Below are 16,476 nucleotides of genomic sequence, written 5' to 3'. Positions count from 1 at the left end.
AGGGGGGGGGGGGGGGGGGGAATCAGCGGCTGACATCACGGACCAATATTGTTCTAAATATAGCAGTTGCTTATACAATGGGGCTAATTCAGCGTCGTTCACAGATATATCACGTTGACTGTTTACATCGTTCTGATGGCTCCTGTCGGTGATCAATGGGCGGGTGCATGCAAATACACTCACCAACTTGTGATGCCAATGGTAAGAGCATCGTGTATGGAGAGCACACAGCCGTCTGTAGAGATCTATTTGCAGATTAATTGATCTGCAGATATAGCTACTAGTGTGTACCCAGCTTCAAACAACTGATCTGCAGGTACATGGGCAAAGTGTTTTGCATACATGCTGCCCAAACAGCCATCACTGGCATTACAACTGGGTGGGCATTTACATGCACTGTCAATCAACATGGCTCGTGCAGCAAGTCCACGGGCAGTCGACTGATCACCTGTACACAGCACGAGGCAGCAATCTATTTCTAGCTATATCAGGCATCTGCTGCACAGCCAACACAATATCCCTATGAACTACGTCATTCACACACATATTGCTGGTACACACCGGCCGGAGTTACTGCAAGACAGAACAATTGTCAACTGTGATCATTATTTAAAAGCTTGTATAGAATCAACGAGAAAGCGAAGTGCAAAGATCAATTTTCTGCCAAACGTTTGCTTAATGTGACCTTCCGGAGCTTTCCTAAGCGTGGGCCTGAACATCATTTCCCAGACACAGAACACGCTCACATTTTCCGTACACCAAATTGTATTATGAATGTGAAACATTTCTTTTTTCCAGGTACTGTTATTGTTTTGATGGGGTTAGTATAAATGTATGGATTAAAAATTACATACACATTATGTTCCCATGAGACCAGGAAATGTATGACTTTATCAGAATAAGGATTCCCAAATTATCACCCTTACGTAATCCCCTGCAAAGGTGTTTTTATCTTGTCCTTTTTTTTCCATCTACCAGTGTACTTCTACCCCACCATGTGCTATTCCTGTAATGTGTGCCTCCACAGGTTGCACACCCTGCCAGCAGTGACCTACGCAGCGCACCCCAGCTGGTTGGCTCAGATGGTTCCTCAGTGGGCAGGATGGGCTTCACATGGACCTTTCCATATACTGTATATTATACTACTACACAAGCATCTGCTTTCCCATCTCTGCATTGATTCCTTATATGGCTCACCTTTAACAGTGTAACCTTTGTAGTGTGCCCAACATGGCTGCCTGATCTGGTACACTTGTGGATGGGATGAAAAGTACTGTACATGGACCAGACTGTCTTATTGGGACTCAGCTCTACCCAGCAATCACTTCATTTTGATGTAATTTCTTCTAGATGTAACCTATTCTACCCAGGGTAATCCTAAATAGTGCGCCTAAGATGGCTGCCTCACCTCGTACCTTGTTAGGGTGGAATACTTTACTACGCGTAATACTTTACATGTATTACGCGTCCGCTCGCCACGCTTCGGGCTCGGTGGCACGCTGCGCTCGCCACACTATATAAAATCAACTCCATGCCGACATGGATATTGGGGTATGAAAAGGTCAGAGGACGCGTACCGCTGCCCCTCGCGGGCTCGCTGCGCTCGCCACGTTTCGGGTTGGCGTTGATAGTGGGGGTGCATTTAACATTGTAAGCACCCATTAGGGTGCTTATACAATTAAAAATCTTAAAGGGGGGCCAATTGACCTTGAAAGCACCCATTAGTGTGCTTATACAATTTAAAATCTCATCTCATCGTATGCAATATACAATGGTATACAATTTTAAATTGTATAAGATCGGGTCCCATCGCAGCACATCTCATCTCATTGCATACCATCTTAAGCCTTACGGTATGCAATGAGATGGGATGAGATGGGAGCCGTGATAGTACACAAGTACCCAATAGTATTATAGTATTAAAGTTTGAAACTATTTGCATGGTTGTTTTTTTTTACTAATGCAATGCAATTTGACAAGTTGACTAAATTGCTTTTGAGTCCTTGGTAAATTCCCCCAAAATTGTTGTACAATATTGAATACTGCTTTTCTTTTGGACAGCACTCTGGTGTATATGGGATCGGTTGTGAGATGTATTAATCGACAATATTCCATGAAGACCAGGTTAGTTTTCACTTATTATTGCCACTTTAAATATACATCTGAGATCAATTGAAATTGCATTTTTTTTTTTAGAACTTGCAACCTAGTGTAAAGTAAAGCAGAATCAGGCACAGAAGTATTGTAATTGGGGCGAACACATCCAAAATGAATACTTAAACAGTAAGATATCTACTAATTTGCCAATAATTAGGAGTAGAGAACTGGGCATTGTTGTCCTTTGTTGAAAAGTGGAAGTGACCAATGGTATAAATCTTCTATCAGATGAGGTGTGTCAAATATCTAATAGATAAAGACACAGAAACATAGATTTGGCAGAAAAAACTGTTAGCTATTATTTATTTAAGTTTATACTTAAGGGGAAATATTGTGGCTAAGAAAGGATTGCCAGAATCAGCACAGTCCAAAATGCAGTCCACAATGCACAGTTACAACCAAAAACATGCATTGCAGGCAGTATAACATCACCAGGGATATCAACTCGCCTCCTAACCCGACTACCAACCAGCTTGCAGTAGACCAGCACAGAACATGACCTGCCACATATGTGATGTTCCTTCATGTCAGCCCCCATCCTAGAGGATTAAACTACCTAATTTCTTTATAACAATCATTTGGTTTCTATTACTTCCACTACTGGAACATTCTACAAATATTTCAGAATATTACAGGACCAGTAATATAGAATCCCAAAAGAGGACATAACCATAGTAGCCGAAGGCAGCCTCTATAGGACCCACCATCACTCTAAAAGTCTTGCCTGTAAATGTTTCTTTGTGTCTTTTTATCTCTTGAATGCTGAATACCAAAACTGTGGCATAGCATGCTGGTCTGTGCAGAGTAAAGTCAAAACCTGTTGTAGGCTTGCTGAGGTAATGCTGCAGATGTTTGTGCAGTTGAGCAATTATTTGCTACTGCACATGTGCAAAGAATCCTGAAAATCCCATATGACATAGGCGTTACACTGAGCACACTGTCACATAATGGAGTGCAATTATTACGATCCACAAGACAAAACCATGGGCCTTCCTTGCTGGTGACTGGGAGGTGAGCTTAAAATGCAAAAAACGCAATCTCATTGGTGTTTTTTATAGAAGTGTCAATGCAAGTGGCTATGGGGGTTATTCAGACCTGACCGCAAGTCTGCAAATTCGCAGGGCAAGCAATAATTGATAGACTGCGCAAGTGTATGGATGATTCCGCCAATGTGCAAGGCAGTCTAGAGATTTTATACTGCTACTTTTTTGATTGCTGGACATACGAAAGTTGATTGACAGAAAAACGTGGTGTTTGCCAGCGGTAACAGGACGTTTTCTGGGAGTGTCAGGGAAAAGACAGGCGCGTCCAAGCATTTTCAGGGAGGGTGTGGGACATCAGTTCTGGTCCTGATCAGTCTGTTTCTATCACAGTGGAAAAATCAGGTGTGCACGGGGCAGGATCTCACTATTGCGGGTGGCATAGCAGGTGTTTGCAAATTAGCAGCCGTTTGATCATGTCTGAATGATCCCCTATGTTTAGAGTCAAGGGGAAAAGCGGAACAGGGAGACCAGTGCACAGGTGTAAATATTCCTGGAACATAATAATGTAGTATTAGAAATCCACTATTATGGATAATGCAATAAGAGAATCCTTATGAACAATAAATGTATAGCAGAGGTGCACTCTTGAGAGTAAAGAAGTGTACCGCAGACCCCTACTCATTTTGGGCCAGATGTACTAAGCTTGAAAAGTGATAAAATGGAGAGTGATAAACAGCCAGCCAATCAGCTCATAACTGCCATGTCAAAGGCTGTGTTTGAAAAATGACAGGTAGGAGCAGATTGGCTTGTGGTTTACAATCCCCATTTTATCACTTTCAAGGCTTAGTACATCTTGCCCTTTGTCCCCTGTATTTTGTGAACCAGGACCAGCCCTTAAACCTGGTGCTGGTTTTAAAATTTACAGTGAACCCCTATGATTTTTGTCCCCTGAATTTCTAAAACCAGGATTGGTTCAATGAGCCTTGGTCTAGTTATTCTTGGGGGACAAAAATGTTTACACGTTTTATGGACAGAACCATGCTCAGATCTCACTGGTCTGTGCATAGTTCAGTGAAATTCATCAGACTAAACCTGGTTTATTTGTTTTGCAATTTTTGTTAATGTTTAGCAAAAATCACACCCTATTACATTTGCGAATTGTATACTTTATAATGGGAAAACATCTGAATGCAAATTGACATGTGCAATTTAATTCGTAAGTTTACCGCAAAATGTGCAATTTAAAACACAACTCACACACTATTATATGTGCGAATTACACAAAACGTGCAAAAAAGTCAGAACATTGATTTCTATTTTATATCACCCAATATATGTAAATGTATACATGTAGTTTGTGATGTTTGAATAACAAACTAAATTGCAATGAAAATGCCAAGTTTTCCAAAACGAGTTATAGGGCAGCTATGTTGACACTGCTCTTTAAAATTTAACTAAAGTGTAAACACTGCAATGAATCTGTTGGGTGATGGTGAATCTTCCAGCATTCCATTTCCACACCGAAAACTTACACACATGCTGCTGGAGATGAAGACATACTTACTAGTAATCATATTGGGCCTTTTCTTTCAGGAGAGTTACGTGTCTGCTTTCAGGTAACATGTATTTTAGCATTCTTCATTTATAGTGCCAACATATTATGTAGCATAAAACATATTATGTAGCATTAATCATGTTATGTTTTCGTAAAACTTATTATTTCAAAGTTCCTGCCACAAGCACACATGATGATCTAGTTAGACACACACACACACACACCTACGTTATTATATTGTATTTATCATATTTTTTGCATGTATTTTATTTTTATATATACTGTGTCTCAGTTGGGATTTATTGTTTTTAGACTTTTGTATATTGTACAGTATGTTTATTATTTTTTAACTACTGTGACCTGTGTGGACCAGAGATCAATGGCTGGGGAGGCACTGACTAGAATCAGAGCAAGATTTACACACACACACACACACACACACACACACACACACACACACACACACACACACACAGTATATGAGGTCTAATTCAGCATGGATCGCTAATCAGAGAATTTGCCGTAAACTACGACCAAAAAGTCGCCTTCCGACAGAAAGAAAAGACATCCCTTCTAAAATTGCGAATCCATCACAAACAGCGATGCAGACGCAGATCCATTTGCAAAAATCAACCCATCAAATGTTTTTTTTCTCCATCTGCACCAGTCTAGGGAATTCACTAATCTGCTGAAGAATCAGGCTGGAAGTGGTCATCGCTGATATCAGAGACCCACCCCCAAAAACACCTGGATACACCTGCATTTGCACAAACACACCCAGAAAACACCATGGTTCCACCCCTAAACGCCAGCTTCCTGTCAATCAAACTGCGACTTCTCTGCCACTTCTCTGCCACTTCTATGTGCACAGATTATTTTTGCTTTTTGGTGCGAACGCTGCACATGCACAGCCGTTTGATAATCGCTCGATTTGTGAAATCTCTGATTAGAAATCCATGATTTGGTGCTGAGTTTTGACTATATAAATGATTAGAATCAAAAGCTTCTCCTGCCAGCTTGTAAGAGGGGAGCTTCCACTACCCAAGGCAGAGAGAACAAGTGTGCCAGCACGTGTGCAGAAGCTAGGGTTGCCACTTTCCCTTATTCTCCCAGATTTGTTGGCAACCCTCCAGGTGGCTTTTCTAGTCACCTGGATTCCATGATTCTCCTAGAATCGGGTGACTGGAAAAGCCTGGACAGCCTCCCACTGCGGCTGCCTGGCCTGCTGGCTGCTGCGGGCAAGCTCCCCGTTGTGGCGGTGGGTCATCAGGCATAAGGGGGGAGGTTATCCGGCTGAGAGTGACTCTCTCAGCCTGAGAGCCTTTGTAACTGGCTGTAGCGGGCGGCGCACGTCACGCTAATTCAGTCAGTGGCACTAGACGGACTGTCCTGACTGCCGGCCGCTGCGGAGCTACAGACATTCTTTGTCTGCAACCTGCAGACACGGCCAGGCCTGCCACCAATATCGGGTGTGAACAGGACACATCACATCACATGGATGACAAAGGCTCAGGCTCCTCTGCCGCTGGTGCACATTTACCATTTGCTGCTGCTGTGTGGCTGTGTGTGATGTTGGCAAGTGTTTTCAAAGCAGCTTTGCCAGCCACAAGTCTCTGAGCTCCAGTGGAAGAAAAACCTGCCAATGGGATTGCCTGTCTTTCGTGACTGGCTTCCAATAGGAAGTCACAATGAAGCCAATACAAATGGCTGTGCGACATGGCAAATTTTACTATAGGTAAAATATGCTTCTAATTAGAATGATGCAGAGATTTAAAGTTAGAAATGTATTTTTTGTATAATTCTTTTTTTTTCCAAATTGTATTTATTGCAAAAGATAGACATTACAATATGAAACGTAATTAGCAACGATATATATTGCAAACATTTTTCAATTGTTTCTTATTCATCATAAATGTTATTGAATACATCTATGGGTTTGTAAATCAAACAACAAAGATTATGTATAAATGTCGGTTGTATATATTAGAATACTTGAACACACAAAGGATTTATTTCAACAAGATATATTGGGGGAAATTTACTAAAGGAAATTTGTAAAAAAAATAGGTGTATTTGTATGCAGAAATACACTCATTTTTGACATTTACTATCACGAAAATACGGCAATTCGTATTCGTATTGATGGTACATCAATACGAATACGAATTGCCGTATTTTTGGGATAGTAAATATCAAAAATTTGTGTATTTCTGGATACAAATACACCTATTTTTTTACAAATTTCCTTTGGTAAATTCCTATATAAATGTCATTCTGTTCAATACAAACTTCAATACTGTAAATTAGATTTATAATTGAGCTCCTGGCGTAACTGGTTGTTTTTTCTTGGGTTAGAAGAATTGTCTTGTCGATTATTAATGTTTTCATCTTGTTATTATTAGTCAGATGAATAAAAGATTATTAGTGTAGAGTAAGTCTAAGAACAGATTGAAAGGGGAATTTAGTGCGGGGGGGCGGGGGGCAAAGAGCCATGCGTGTCCAAGCCATCCTTCCCCTTTTTATGATTGGATTATTGGTGGGTCTTGTAATAGTATTCTGGTCTCATACCAGAGAGTTGTGCGGAAACATTTATGGATTTGTTGTTTAGTGTCTACTGGTAACGTGTCTATATAACTCTCCCATATCTCAAAGAAAAGTTTTGTTTGAGTTTCCTTATGTAGTGTTGTTTCAGTCCATTCAAGTTTAAATATCTGGAACAATTTTTCTTTGAACATAAGAAATGAGGGAGGTGTTGCGGATATCCATTGTTGTAGTATGCATTTTCTTGCTACCGCAGAAAGGTACAATAACAATTTCCTGCAGCCAACTGAAATTTTTCGGGTGGTTGGCAAGTATCCCAAGATGGCCCATGCTGGTGTTAATAATAGATAATTTACCAAATGGTCTACCGCAAAGTTTCTGACTGTCATCCAAATTTTTGGAATAGCTGTACATTCCCATAAACAATGGTATAAATGTGCATCAGAGCCATTGCATTTAGGACACACCGAAGAGTTGGTTAGGCCCATTAAAGTGCAGCGATGGGGAGAAAGATAACCCCTGTAAAATATTTTGAAAAATATATCTTTGTAGGACATGGCTGATATTGTTTTAGTGGAATACAGTAGAGTTTTTAAGATAGTTTTTTCCATTTAAGTTGGGGAAGCGTGACTGCCATTTAGTAATACCTGTTTGGAATTGGCCTGTATGACAAGGTTCTCTCAATATTTGGTAAAAGTAAGTTATAGCTCTTTTGGAGTAACCTACGTTCAAGAGAGCCTTATCAAGATGATTATCCCAATCCGCTGTACTTAGATATGATATCACCTTATTGGTGTAGTGTTGGGCTTGGAGAAAAGCCAGATTACATGGTGGTAGAAAATCATAAAGTGATTTTGCCTGTATATACTGTAAGTGAGTGTTTTTTTTGTTTCTTGGTTTGCAAGTTGTTTAATAGAGTGCAAACCCTGGGAGCTCCATGACTGGAATGGTTGTGTTGCTTGTCCCTGTTGGAAATGATAATTGCCTAAAAAGGGGAGATGTAATGAGTATAGAGTATGTAGTTTAGCTTTATTACATATTGTGTGCCATGTAGACCATGTCGAGATGAGTAGAGGGTTTTCCAAGCTTTTTGTATAATTCTAATAATTTTTATAGTCAAAACTGAAGTATTACAGTTATGCTCTGTCTACTGTGACTACATCACTGGTGTGGGCAGTTTATCAGATGATTCTAATATACATTACTACAGTAATGCCAGATACACAATGCCCTCCAGCAGTGCCAGATTAACAATGCCCCCAGTCAGTGGTGCAAGTCTAAAAAAAACCTTAGTAGTACTTTGTACGCGCGCCAAAGGCGTGCACCCCAAAAACTGGTGTGGCCACATGGGGTATAGCCAATGAAAATGGGGGCATATGCCCCCAATAGAGCAGTGTCAGATACACATATGCCCCCAATAGTGCCAGATACATATATGCCCCCAATAGTGCCAGATACACATATGCCCCCAATAGTGCCAGATACACATATGCCCCCACAGTGTCAGGTATGCCCCCACAGTGCCACCAGGTATGCCGTCACAGTGCCACCAGGTATGCTGTCACAGTGCCAGAAACACATACAGTATGCCCCCACAGTGCCAGTATTTCCCAACAGCAGTGCAACTCACCATTGTTGTTGTTGCTGCTGCTGCTACCACCACCAACTGCTGCTGTTGGGGGGGGAGGGGGGAGCGCAGCACACGCCTCTCCTGCCCGCACCCCAGTCTGGTGTCCTCCTGCTGTCTGTCCTCAAAGCTACCATGTGTGGCACTGCTGTGCTCTGGCAAATGCATTGTATGAAAACGAAACAGAAGAACATATCATAGCACAATAGGCCTCCAAGAAGAACTACCGTTCACTTTTTAGTGAACAACAGCTCACTCACTCTTTCAAAAGGACTGTTAAAAAGTATTACACTCTCTAGAAGGAAAGCGGCGGCAGGGTCAGTGGTGGCGGAGGAGACAGACAGCAGGGCAGGCCGCAGAGGTCCCGGAACGCCATTCCAGATGACGTCATTTTGCAAAAGAGTAGTAGTAGTAGTACGTTTATTTATAAGGCGCCGCAAAGTGTCCGCAGCGCCGTACATAGCAAACAAAAAAAAACAAATTACAAGGTAACGTACAGGGTGTGTTGAAAGATACAGTATAAATAGGGGTATAGCTGGTAGAACTAAAATCAGCATCAGTTCAGAAGTAGGTGTCAAAATTGTCAAGGAGACTGAAGATGAAGTAGAGGAAGGGAAGAACAGGACAGGAGAACAGGTGAGGTAATGAGGTAGGGTGAGTACGTGAGGAAGGAGGGCCCTGCTCATAAGAGTTAACATACTAAAAATAGGTGGGTGGACGAACGAAATACAATAGGATAAGTAGGAACGGAGGGGAACGGAGGCAGGATAGGAGGATCAAAAGAGGTTAGGAGGAGGGATAGGCTAGTCGAAAAAAGTGGGTTTTGAGGGAGCGCTTGAAGGAGGTAAGGGAATCAGATAGTCTGATGGGTGGCGGGAGGTTGTTCCAGTGCAGGGGGGCAGCGCGAGAGAAATCTTGGACACGGGAGTGGGAGGAGGTGATTAGGTGAGAGGTCAGTCGGCGGTCAGCGATGGAGCGAAGAGGACGGGAGGGAGTGTGGATAGAGATCAGTGAAGAGAGGTAGGGAGCTGTGGAGGAGGAGAGAGCCTTGTAGGTGGTGGTGAGGAGTTTAAAGAGAACTCGGAAAGGAATGGGGAGCCAGTGAAGAGATAAACAGAGGGGGGAGGTGGAGGTAGAGCGGCGGGAGAGGAAGATGAGCCTAGCAGCAGCGTTAAGAATGGATTGGAGAGGTGCGAGGCGGGTGAGAGGTAGCCCAGAGAGAAGGATGTTGCAGTAGTCAAGGCGGGAGATGACAAGAGAGTGAATGAGAATTTTGGTCGCGTCAGTGGAGAGGAATGGTCTGATGCGTGAGATGTTGCGTAGGTGAAAGCGGCAAGACTGTGAGAGAGCACGAATGTGGGGGGTGAAAGAGAGGGAGGAGTCAATGATGACACCGAGGCAGCGCGTTTGGTCGGTGGACGTGATCTCGGTTTCACCAATGCTGATGGAGATAGTGGGAGAAGAGGGGATGTTCGGGGGATGGAAGATTAGAAGTTCAGTTTTAGCCATGTTTAGTTTCAGGAAGCGTTGGATCATCCAGGCTGAGATGGCCGTGAGGCATTCGGAGACCTTGGACAGGAGTGATGGGGATAAGTCGGGGGAGGAGAGATAGATTAGGGTATCATCAGCATAAAGGTGGTAATGAAAACCATAGGAGCTGATGAGGGTGCCCAGAGAGGTGGTGTAGAGGGAGAAGAGGAGAGGGCCAAGGAATGGCATTCCAGCCCCAAAATAGCCCTGCTCTCATGTGACAAATATATAAGTGTGGTAGACCCTCAAGGATATGGCAGAATGACAGATTATTTCAGTTATCAAAGTTTTTCATGGGCAAGTAAACAGCGTAATCACTATACTGTACCCATGGTGCAAATGAGGCGCAGACATCATATATATGTGTTGTTAAAATATTTGCTTTGTCTCAAGGTATATTATATACTGCGTTATATCCATTAATAAGGTTCCTTTCATGCAATCACACCTAGAATATGTGACATTTTGATTTTTCACATATTTTAGCACAAAGGTTTTGTGATATATTTTGGTAGGTTATGGCAGAACTATGTAGCACTTGTTAAGGATTAATCAATGTTAAGATCTCTAACATAACTTTAATATTTCAGATTATCAGTGGACCCAACAACCCCTGTCCCCGTTGAGCCGTAAATATTATTTTATTTATTATTTAACTGTAGCAAGTAAGCTTTAATAAAGAGTGAGCATAATATTTTATTGCAGGTATTTGTTGGCGCGCAGGGAAAGTTTACTTATTACCAGTTATTTATATAGCGTGCACATTTTATATGATTGGCATCACATGTGTTGAATTATTTAATTGATAACAAAAGTGTTTTAACACAGGTGATGGAAATAATAAATTAAGAGGGAAGGTAGCCGAATCCCCCATAGGATTCTATGGGGGGTGCGATGCTGCCCGATGTATCAATATCGGGCAGCATTGCAGTGGGTCTCTGGGCTAACGCCATACTGAGATGGTGGTAGCCCATTGTAGGCTATGGGTTATGGACTGCACTACCGGCGACGCAGTACGGTCAGCTATATTAAATGGGCCCCTATATAAACAATGATACCAATAAACTTGTGCTCATAGGCACCTTACTATCAATATAATGGTCCCCTGCAGCAAGGAGTGCTCAACCATTAAAACAACAGCATAACAAACAAACACATAAAAACTGCGCTGGGGACAGCCTAATTACAACTTGAATGTTTTTATGCAATCAAATTCATTATATATCACTGGCTAGTGAAAATATTATAACAGCAATGCACAGACAAACATTTAGTAGACAGACAGACAACAGACAGACTAACATAATTTGACACAATTATTGGTTAAATCAGCAGCTTTTCTAAGATGCCCTTATGTAGGTGTTAGGGATCCATCTTTATGTCCAGTTAGTAAAAAAGTCACTGTTATTGGTGGTTATATGTTAGTATGGAAACTTGAAAAAATATTAAATTAAGTCTTGAAATTCTATGAGAAGCAGTCTCTTACTTGATCATATCTGGCCAGCCAGAAATAGGGTACCTCTCCTGGTCCTGCAATGTGGCGTCTCCAGATTGATTTAGGTTTAAGTTTGTACCAGCAGCAATACTCTGCTTCGTATGCTGGGGGGGGGGGGGTTAAAGTGCCTTTAATGGTTCCGGTTCCGGCGGGCATGTGAGCAGCCGCGAGGTGAAGCAGCTCCGTGGACGGTGATCGGGACGGCACCCCAGGATCACCGCCGAGCGGTCCACCACGCGGGGTGACTACCCCACGCTCCCCTGAACAAGCCCCGCTGTATGGAGAGGTTTCTGTCGCCCATGCCAGGACGCCAGCAGACCCGGGGCACGACGCAGCAAAAAGCCAAGATGGCGGCCGCAAGCACAAAAGCCCACAAGACTGGACGCGCTGAGACAGTAAGCCTGCAGACACCCACCGCACACTCCCAGACCCCCGCCCCACACACATCATCCCCCACTACCCCTGGGACACCACAAAGGAACAGGGATGAAGCGGGGACCCAGCACATGGCGCCAGACTCATACCAGGACATGGTGAGGGCGATAAAAGATACTATAACTCCTATGTTCAAGGAGCAAGCTGCCACATTCAAAGTCTCCATAGATGATCTTAAAGGACATCTCTCACAGCTTACCCAACGTGTTACACATAATGAATCTGAAATAGGAGCTATGTTTCACGAGGTGCAGGAGTTAAAGACACATAATGCAACACTACAAAAGACCTGCCACATGATGTCTAATAAACTAGACGACCTAGAAAATAGGTCAAGAAGGAACAATTTGAGGCTGGTGGGGTTGCCTGAGACGGTGAGGGGACAAGCATTGCAGCACTTCATAAGAAATACCCTGCCTGATTTATTGGAAGTAGCCACAGATTGTGCCGATATGGTTGTGGAGAGAGCCCACCGCATAGGCCCAGAGAAGGAGGGGGCCGGAAACAGACCCAGAGTGGTTATATTTAGGACATTGAACTACCTCCACAAGGAGCTGCTATGGACAGCCTCCCGCAAAATAAAAGGCTTAATGTGGGAGACAAATAAATTACACCTGTTTCAAGATTACTCGGCAGAAGTAACCCGAGCTAGAAGGGAGTTTTCGGTGGTGTGCTCAAAGCTAATAAAAGAGAATAGGAAATTTGCTCTTATATACCCAGCCAGATTGCGCCTATTTGAAGAAGGAGGCCCTAAAGAATTTTCCACCCCAGGAGATGCACTGGCATATCTGGAAGAAGGAGAGGGTCAGGGCCCTGAAAAGGAATAATTGAAGGGGAACCCCAAGGGGGATACAAAATGTGCAGCTTTGACTTGTTGTTATGGTTCTATGCTAGTTAATAGTGACCCTCAGCTGAGAGACGAAATTTGGTCCTTTTTCAAGAGACATTGGTAAAGTGAAAGAGATATGACACCCGGAGGTATTGTTTATGTTTTATGGAGGAAAGCCGGGGTGATTATATGGCTCTGGGATTCGCCAGGACAGTCACAGTAACTACAGTTGTGCGAAAACCCGCAGGGAAGGACAGAGAGTTAATAATTAACATGGGTTATATCTCTCAAAATTGGGTCCTCTAAAGCAGAGACTTAAGACAAAGCTGATTTATATTAGACTATGTTATGGGGTGCCGACCCTTGTCGTCATTCCGGGACAACTACAGAGGACTAGATGCGCCCTAGCAAGGGCTATTGTTCCCGGAAGTCAGAAGACAGGCAGAACACTGCTGAGGAGACAGGCGAGCTCCTGGCTCCTGTCTTTGTTTGGTTCTTGGCCACTGGCCCAGAACTATGGTTTATGGTTTACAGTTTGTATTTTATTATTCTTTTTTTGTTTTTCTTATGGGGAGGGGAAGTTGGGAGGGAGGGGAGAGGAGGGGGAGGGAGGGGAACAGGTCCGGGGGCAATGCAACAAATTGTATTTGAAGTAGGTTGAAATGACAGTGCTGAGGGTCTGTTCATGGAATGTAGGTGGGGTGAACTCTCCTATAAAGCGCAAAAAGATATTGCTCTATCTTAAGAAACAGAAAGCAGACATTGCTCTGCTGCAGGAGACTCACCTCACAGACATAGAACATGCGAAACTTGGTTCCATGGGATACACAGTGGCCGCATCGGCCTCGTATGGCTCTAAGGCCAGAGGAGTAGCCATTTTAGTAAAAACATCCTTAAACGCTCAAGTAACCCCCATATATATAGATCCTGAAGGCAGGGTACTTATTCTCAAATTACAGGTCCATAAAGAACACTACGTTATATGTAACATCTATGCCCCCAACACTTCTTCTAAACAATTTTTTCGAAAGTTACTATCTAAATTATATACACATTCAGACACCCGTTTAATACTGGGAGGAGATTTTAATATGGTGTCCAACCCCATGATAGATAGGTCCTCGTGTCCAAGGAGATCCCCCTCGACACCAACAATGAGCATTAAATTCATCACAGAACAATTACACTTGATAGATAATTGGAGAGGTACTTATGTAATATCTGGGCTCCCGTTTTTCTTATGAGACCGTGTCCCCTCGCGGGGCTCGCTGCGCTCGCCACGCTTCGGGCACGGTGGCTCGCTGCGCTCGCCACACTATATAAAATCAACTCCATGCGTATTTGGATAGTAGGGGTATGAAAAAATGGGGTGCATTTAACATGGGAGTCCAGATAATACATAAGTACCATTGGAGATTATTGTACCCTACGGAAAAGAGTTATACATGCCTCTCGGCCGCCCATGGCACAATGTCACGTATTGACTACCTATTGACCTCCTCCTCCATGTTGTCGGACGTTTTGGATGCAGGAATGGAACCAATGTGCATTTCAGATCATGCTCTAATTTGGTGTGATCTAGCCACCTCGGTGGATACTGGGTCCCATCGTCAATGGCGATTCCCAGCATATCTTTCCACATCCATTGGGTTCCGCAATATGCTAGAGGCTAAATGGGGGGATTTTATACATAACAATAACGACCAAGACATAGACCCTTTGAACTTATGGCAGACAGCCAAAGCAGTCTTAAGGGGTGAGATAATGTCATATGTGGGCAAGCACCGTAAAGAGAGAGCAGCACTTATACTTAAAGCACAGGAAGAACTTACCACAACTTTTGCCAAATATAAGCTAGACAACACTGAGATATCCAAACATCAATATGTCCAAGCCAAGACCCACTTCGATTCCATATTAGCAGTGGAGGCTGCGAGGAGCATGTCAAATTCTAATTTTCAATTCTATACACACGGCAATAAAACAGGTCGCTACTTATCTAACTTACTAAGGGGATCAAGAACCTCAGCAGTAATCACAGCAATTAAGTCCCAAACAGGGGAAAGGAAACATAAAGGGGCGGAGATATTGGACATATTTAATAAGTTCTATACACAATTATATAGCCAGGAAGGAATTAACCAGACAAATAAAGAAGATTTTTGGGATAAAATTGAGCTGCCAGGGATCTCGGACTTGCAAAAAGAAAGAATAATATCCCCGATCACAGATGAGGAAATTACACAGGCCATAGGGATGCTAAAACCCCTCAAGGCCCCAGGGCCAGATGGCTTTTCAGGGGAGTTCTATAAAATCTTAGGCCCCAGACTAGGAGAAACATTGAAAAATGTATTTAATGCTATTATGAAGGGTTTGCGGGTGCCACTGTATTTTAACTCAGCAGTGGTGAGGGTACTACCTAAACCAGGAAAAGACAAGGAAGACCCAGGAGCCTATAGACCTATCTCACTACTTAACGTAGATTATAAGTTGCTAACCAAAATCATAGCGGAAAGGATGAAATATATATTGCCAAACGTAATTGATCCAGACCAGACGGGATTTATCTGGGGCAGGCACTCAGTAGTAAACGTCCGCAAAGTCCTGGCGGTGATCCAGAGTGCGAGGAACAAGGGTGACCCAGGGGACCAGGCAATTTTATCATTAGATGCAGAGAAGGCATTTGACCTGGTCACCTGGGATCACTTATTTGAGTGCTTGTCCAGATATGGATTTCCCCCTCTATTTATTGATATGCTTAAAAATTTATATTGGCACCCGCGGACCCAGGTAGCCTGCAATGGTTATATCTCCAACCCATTTGAGATACAGAGGGGAACTAGACAGGGCTGCCCCCTGTCCCCCTTGTTATTTGCACTGGCACTGGAGCCGCTGGCGGTGGCACTACGGGCCAGTCAGGCATACAAAGGGATTAAAATAGGAGACACAACAATGAAAATATGTCTTTTCGCTGATGACATGCTTTTATTTGTTTCAGACCTAGAGACCTCCATGCCAGCTATACTAGATATAATAACATCATTCGGGTCATTCGCGGGATATAGAGTTAACGTGAGCAAGTCCGAGATCCTCAGGTTAAACGGCCAGGAGATACCCCAGGGGAGATCTCCTGTGATTGATAGTTTTAAGACCACTAGAGATTCTATTAGATACTTGGGAATTAATGTAACAGGAGATCTGTCTAATTTATACCGTGAGAACTATACCCCAATAATTAATAAAGTCATTAACTTACTAGAAAACTGGAAAAATCTCCCCTTATCCCTAATGGGCAGGGCAGCAGCCTTACAATCAATAATATTT

General features: G+C 43.0%; 1 protein-coding gene across 1 annotated transcript in view; it reads left to right on the top strand.

The window, feature by feature from the left end:
• Positions 1 to 4,614: 4,614 nt before the first annotated feature.
• Positions 4,615 to 16,476, top strand: part of CPB2 (carboxypeptidase B2) — a 36,718-nt gene continuing 24,856 nt past the window's right edge. Inside the window, exons 1-2 of the mRNA XM_083168973.1 lie at positions 4,615 to 4,756; positions 10,984 to 11,022. Coding sequence (XP_083025099.1) covers positions 4,677 to 4,756; positions 10,984 to 11,022 — 119 coding nt within the window. The 5' untranslated portion in view covers positions 4,615 to 4,676. The remainder of the gene's footprint in view (positions 4,757 to 10,983; positions 11,023 to 16,476) is intronic.

Source organism: Crinia signifera, chromosome 2, assembly GCF_055691185.1.
Source record: "Crinia signifera chromosome 2, ASM5569118v1, whole genome shotgun sequence".
Taxonomy (NCBI): domain Eukaryota; kingdom Metazoa; phylum Chordata; class Amphibia; order Anura; family Myobatrachidae; genus Crinia; species Crinia signifera.
This window is presented reverse-complemented; position numbering and strand designations above follow the sequence as displayed.